Consider the following 7073-nt stretch of genomic DNA (forward strand, 5'->3'; position numbering starts at 1 on the left):
TGTAATAATAAAACAGTACCTGTACTTGATCCCAACTAAGATATAATTACCCCTTATCCAGAAAACCCCATGTCCTGAGCATGCTGGATAACAGGTCCCATATCTAACACATCCAAAAGACTCAAATCCTAATAGTTAATTTGTTGTATAAATTCAACATTATTCAACATTATTTTGGGACAACTCACAAACAGTTCAATAGAGAACACTGAAAGAGAAGCAGAATTTGGTAACACCTGACAATTGGTGCGGCACAAAGCTATTGTTATTGTAAGCATGACAATACACTTTCTATAGTGTGGCCTCTAACATCGCGTATAATAGCTACATGAGACAATGCCATTTGAAGTCAGACTACTGATAATGAGAATGCGTTTTCTCCTTTGGCTGGACTTTGCAATGACCGGTTCCTAGTCTGGTTCTAAATTTTAGGATCCCAGGGTGTCATCATGATTTTTTATTCTTAGACAGTATAAGGACTTGTTCATGCAAGACAAAGAGTTTCAGGGATAACGTTTTCAGAAACAATATCATATTAAATGACTTGTCCCCTCCTATATCCCAAAATAGAAACCTTATGACTTTTTGGTACAAAGATTCTCAGGTCATCTAACAGGTATTAGAATAGTAACTTAAAGACCCTGCCCCAGTTTAATGTTACAGCCTTATTGTTCAAGGGGGTTTATTCCATGATGAAATGAGCAGCAACAGAATATAAATAGTGTCTGATTATCTACACAACACAACGTTACTTCTGAGATTCCCCCAGACCTACAATGATGCTGAAAGTTCTGATGTTCTCTGCCCTCCTTTGCCTGGCGTTGGTGAATGGCACTAAGCCTAAGAAGGGTAAGGCTGCTATATATAGCCATGTATTTGTATGTCAAATTCTGTAGTGTTTTTTTGTTTTTAACTTAGCATACCTATGGGGAATGTCATAAAAATCCCATGCACTCAGGAAAATGCAAATGTTTTGTGCTGCTCACAATGTAATATTGTTCACTAAACATTAATTATATTGGGAATGTGTAAAACCTGCCCCAATATGGCATAAATCTTTATGTGAAACTAGGTTAAGGATTCACAATCACAAACTTACTGTCGCAAGACATGCAAATGGTTCGCAAACTGTATTTCTCTGTTGCGCAAATGCAAAATTTGTCACAAAGCTAAAATGTTGTCCCATTGCAACGAAATCCCCACCTGCCAGTATTGGCGCTCCCTCGCTGACTTCCCACCACTGATTGTGGTGAAATAAGTATAAGGTACCTGTGTGCACAGTGGGGAGGAAGAGCTGGGGGTGGGTGGGCAGTCAGTGGGGGCCCTGAGGGGGTACAGGGATTCTTGGGGTGGCAGCCCTGCTGAGCCTCAGATCCCCCAGTCTAACCCTGCTCAGGAAAACCTGCTGTAGGATGCTAAAGGTGTCCATACAAGCTGTTTGATTGTTATGGGCTCTTTTGTTATAATGTATGTCTAATGAAATGCCAACTTAAATTGGGTAACTTCTTGGCTGCAAAATTTTTGTTTTTTCTTTTATTTATGTTTTTCCTCATATCATCAGAAACAGCTGAAGAAGTTGAGGCTAAAAATGAGAAGCGTGGCGATTGCCCAGTTGTTCCCTCCGGTAATAACGTTACCCTCGCTGCCTGTAACACTACTTGCCCCGGGGGCTCCAACTGCGCTAACATTCACTGCTCCACTGACACCAACTGTGCTGGAATCGAGAAATGCTGCAACACCAGCTGTGGAATGAAATGTGTCAACCCCGTATACAGTAAGTAAATATATAAGGTTTCAAGGCAACAGCCATTGAGCAAAACCATTTATATTTGCAGAAACACATACCAATAGGAAGGTAATGAGTGTAGCCACCCACAGTGCCTAGGGCACTAGCCCACAAATGCCCAGACTGAAGCACATACTGCCATGGTGCTCAGGGAATATTTTTTTGTAGCAGCTCGAGAGGAGAAATCATATGGAAATACGAAGAAGTTTCTATAGTAATATCAGTTTAAATGAATATCCATGGTTATCAGTATGCCATCAGTTGTAATTGCAAAAAGGGGAGTAGGACCTGGTTTGGGTGGAAAGTACATGCGTTACATTGCTAGGTTCAGTTTCAGATAGAATTGATTCATGCAGGAGGCTGAGATCTGGGTCTGAATTCCATCAAACTGAATGAATGAGGTCTCTTAAAAAGACTGTACAGGGAATCAATAGTATTGAGTCCAGAGCCTAGAGGCTCCCCTACACTAAGGGAAACCCAACAGCCATTTGTTGGTATATAAGACACAGAAATATTGCATAGAATTGCAATAGCAGTAGATCATAAGGAAGTTAAGAATATGCATCCGAAGGGAATGGTCTCCTTTTGACCATGTAACTGCATCTGACAAACTAGTAACATGTTCTGACTTTGCCTGTAGAAAGTTATACAGAGTAAACATGAAAATGAAAAGTGTTATTTGACCTTAAAATTTGTTTGGCACTTTGCTAGAGACGCCTTGTGAGGAGGAATCAGACTGTGCTGGAACCTTGATCTGCTGCAAGGGACTCTGTGTAGTTCCCAAGAAAGGTTTGGCAGGAGTGGTAAGCTGCAAATGTCTATATTCTTCTTTTGCACATCATGGGATTTTATGTAGAGGATTACAAATGTTGATTCTGTTCAATTAAATTGTCATTGTGATGTAAATAGGAAACCTGAACTGCTTAAAGTATTATGTGTAATAGTTGGGAGTGTTCTTGTTTCTGTATGTTTCAGGCTACTGGTCCCTCCCTTGTTGTGGGTCTGCGGTCTCCTGCTTGGATAGGTTCAATGAACTCTTTGGTGACTTGAAATACCCTTGTAGCTAGAGGGCGCTGCTGGGTGCAGGCCTTTGGGGGAGGCTAGTCATGCTCTCAGTAGATAGAGTTCCATAACCTTTATAGAAATCCTGGTTTGAGGCCTCCTGCCTTTATATATTCATGGGACTCTTTCGTGACTTAACCTTATATTTTATATTGGACAGCTGTTCCACACCAAACAGACATTGATGTATCTTCAAATAATCTGTACCTGATATCACTATTCCCTAGTTAGAATGCTGATCAGATAGTTTGGGTAGGATAGAAGATAATGATACTGATGGCAGATTCTTTCTGTATGAATTTGGTTAGGTGACTGCTGATCAATGTAGCTGCTCAAGGACTACTGAATAAAGCACTTATTTAATTTAATTAATAAAACCTGTCTCCCTGTTTATAGCAAACATTGTGAAAGTTCTCTGGGGTGTAACCAGATACTTAGAATAGAAGAGATTACAAGAGCAATGTTGCTCGACCAAAATTACCACCATTCCCATTATCATATTATCAAATGCTAAAACCTGCTGGGAACTGCAGGTCAGTAACATTAAAACAAATGTATTTTTAAAGTCGCAGGACTCGTTAAGCTGGCTGACTAATTGCATACCATCCGGGATCAAACTGTGTTTACGGTTTCCTATTGCATTCATCTTCCTAAATGGCATGAAGTTAATCGAACTTTGCCGCTTTTACCCCAAACTAACTTTCCAACTGAACCACTGATCTGATTGGATCTGCAGTTTTGTGGCAACACAATGCTGTTATCTCTAACTGCAATATTTTTGCTCATTTTCTCTTTTTAGATCGAAAAAAAGAAATGTGAGAAAGAAGAGCGCGACTGAGGCGTCAGGGTAGAAACAGAATTGACAGACATTTAATGTAGCATGACAAAAATAAAACTATGGCAAATCTCACATTGCTGTGTTCTAATTTTATTTACATACATTTTATTAAAAAACCTTGTTTGCAATATACTGTGGCTTGAGGGGAAAAACTTATACTCAAAATACTCAATACTTTCTAAATACTTGCATGTATTGGAGCTGTCACATTTGCTGGGATGGAGAAGGCACAATCCATACACCAGTGATTGTAGATAATGAACATGTATATATATCTGGTTGTCCCTGAGGAAGAGCACAGACCGTGCTCAAAAATGTTGGATTGTTTTCAATAAACATTTTTTTTCTTTGCATTAAGTCCCTCTGTGTGCAGTGCCCTTTCTTTATATTTTATATATATAAATATATATATACAGGTATGGGACCCATTATCCAGAATGCTCGGGACCAGGGGTTTTCCAGATAAGAGATCTTTACTTAATTTGGATCTTTTTAACTGAAGTCTACTTAAAATTATTTAAACATTTAATAAACCCAATAGGACTGTTGTACCCCCAATAAGGGGTAATTATATCTTAGTTGGGATCAAGTACAGGTATAGGACCCATTATCCAGAATGCTCGGGACCAAGGGTATTCCGGATAAGGGGTCTTTCCGTAATTTGGATCTCAACACCTTAAGTCTACTAAAAAAATCAATAAAACATCAATTAAACCCAATAGGATTGTTTTGCATCCAATAAGGATTATTTATATCTTAGTTGGGATCAATTCCAAGGTACCGATTTATTTCTACATAGAAAAAGGAAATCAGTTTTACAATTCTGAATTATTTGATTATAATGGAGTCTATGGGAGACGGGCTTTCCGTAATTCGGAGCTTTCTGGATAATGGGTTTCCGGATAAGGGGTCCGATACCTGTACTGTTTTATTATTACAGAGAAAAGGGAATCATTTAACCATTAAATAAACCCAATAGGGCTGTTCTGCCCCCAATAAGGGGTAATTATATCTTAGTTGGGATCAAGTACAGGTACTGTTTTATTATTACAGAGAAAAGGGAATCATTTAACCATTAAATAAACCCAATAGGGCTGTTCTGCCCCCAATAAGGGGTAATTATATCTTAGTTGGGATCAAGTACAGGTACTGTTTTATTATTACAGAGAAAAGGGAATCATTTAACCATTAAATAAACCCAATAGGGCTGTTCTGCCCCCAATAAGGGGTAATTATATCTTAGTTGGGATCAAGTACAGGTACTGTTTTATTATTACAGAGAAAAGGGAATCATTTAACCATTAAATAAACCCAATAAGGCTGTTCTGCCCCAATAAGGGGTAATTATATCTTAGTTGGGATCAAGTACAGGTACTGTTTTATTATTACAGAGAAAAGGGAATCATTTAACCATGAAATAAACCCAATAAGGCTGTTCTGCCCCAATAAGGGGTAATTATATCTTAGTTGGGATCAAGTACAGGTACTGTTTTATTATTACAGAGAAAAAAGAAAATTGGTTTTAAAAATGTGAATTATTTGATTAAAATGGAGTCAATGGGAGATGGACTTCCCGTAATTCGGAACTTTCTGGATAACAGGTTTACGGATAAGGGGTCCCATACCTTTACCCTGACCCTATCACAGAGTGTTAAATTAACAAGTTCTTATTTATTTAACATGGTTTTCAGCCCCAGGAACCTTGTATCAAACCTTTTTTTTTTTTTCTTTGAAACTCATAGAGGTTACAGCACTCTTGGGCAATTTCATGTATTTTTAATTTGGAAAAAAAGTTATACTGCTGGGAAAAGATTAAAAAAAAAGAACACAAGCCAGAAAACCTGGCATGAAAAAGCTGAAAAGAGTAAAGAGTTCATGTTCTGTGCTGTTTAAAGGGCACACTCAGGCCAGAACCCACCAGGGATTTCCCAGGTAACCTGTCAGGGCAGTGTGACCTTGACTTCAGGAGATGAAGTACCACAGAATGGACAAATTCAAAGTGGAACCAGGGCTGTCATATTGGCCCTCACTGTAGGCCACTTCCAATTAACTAATGTTTGTAGAACAAAGCCGTGTAACACCGGCACATTTTGTATTTAATACACAAAAAGATGGGTTGTGGAAGCTACTGATCGGACCAAATTATCTACAATTATATAAAAGGGATTGATCAATGCACATTGCCCAGTCCCATTTCACTAGCAATTTAGTATCTGTACAAGTCAATATACTTGCAAAAACAGGGGTTTTTAGTTATGATCATAAAATTGGAAACCCCCAAAAGTGCCAAAGTGTCTCCTATAAAAGCCTGTGAGACCAGTCCCTTGGTCAGCAAACACTTATCCCAAGAAATGCTTCCATGCAGGGAGGTGCCAAGCTACGAAAAATATGGCTGGAGGTAAATAATTAGGGCCACCATGAGGGGTTGCATGGTATGGTGGCTGGACAATTTTAAGATCATAAGTTTGTAACTAAAAAAAAAAGTATATGCACTAGCAGAGATATTAAATTACTGGTAAAATAGGAGTTCAGGAGATGTGCACTGATATTTTATATGTTTGAAGCAAGTTTTGTATTTAACAGTTATTAAAATGGGCCCTTGCCCTAACAGGCCAGTAAGATTCAGTAACATATATACCATGTTCTTGTCGTCCCTGTACTCAAGCCCTCCTCTGACATGGCTCCCCCTAATAACTACAAGCCAATCTCACTCTTGCCTTTCGCCTCCCAGCTCCTTGAACGGATTGTTGTCAACCTGTAGGAAATAGAATAAATATATAACTGTGATTAGTTCTTGTTGATCACTAGGTGGCACTGTGGGGTCAGGGGAATCCCCAGTTGAGGTTATATAAGGGAGAGCGTGGGGCATTACTTTACGAGTATGATGCTGTATAGCCTGAGGCTTGCCCCCTAAGAGAGCTACTAAGGAGAAGTAGTGGAGAGGTTATTTAGTAATAAGGTAGATTGGTTGAGCTTGCTGTATCCAGTGAGCTTTAGGTGTAGGTTGTTTAGTCGAGCAGCTAAGCTCCAGCAAGGAGATAATGAGGGACCAGTGTCCCGGCGGTACCTCATCCAGAGTAGGGATTAGGGTAGAAAGGACCTAGTATCCTGAATGAAGGCTAACCCTGGGGCTGAAAGTCTGTTAAAGAGTACAGTGTCCCTGACTCAAGGAGGAGGCAGCCGGTGGGGCCTAGTGACCTGGGGCTCCTAGTTCTTGTTACAAAATATATTGGGGGAGATTGTGTATGGCAAGTATCACTGTGGACGCTGTGTGGTGATCAATAAAGAGGCGTTCATGAGTTCAACTGTGATTACTGGTGATGGTGGTTAGAGTAAGAGTTGGCCAAGGGATACTGTGAGTGACCAGACACCACGTTACAAACCATT

General features: G+C 39.5%; 1 protein-coding gene across 1 annotated transcript; it reads left to right on the forward strand.

Moving 5' to 3' along the window:
* The first annotated feature begins 738 nt into the window (after positions 1-738).
* LOC101731845 (elafin) lies at positions 739-4043 on the forward strand. Its single transcript, XM_031906619.1, has 4 exons — positions 739-849; positions 1562-1774; positions 2498-2589; positions 3648-4043. Exons 1-4 carry the CDS (start codon positions 777-779, stop codon positions 3684-3686), a joined length of 417 nt encoding a protein of 138 aa, XP_031762479.1. The 5' UTR covers positions 739-776; the 3' UTR covers positions 3687-4043.
* Positions 4044-7073: the final 3030 nt, after the last annotated feature.

The sequence above is a fragment of the Xenopus tropicalis genome, chromosome 7 (genome assembly GCF_000004195.4).
Source record: "Xenopus tropicalis strain Nigerian chromosome 7, UCB_Xtro_10.0, whole genome shotgun sequence".
Classification (NCBI taxonomy): Eukaryota; Metazoa; Chordata; class Amphibia; order Anura; family Pipidae; genus Xenopus; species Xenopus tropicalis.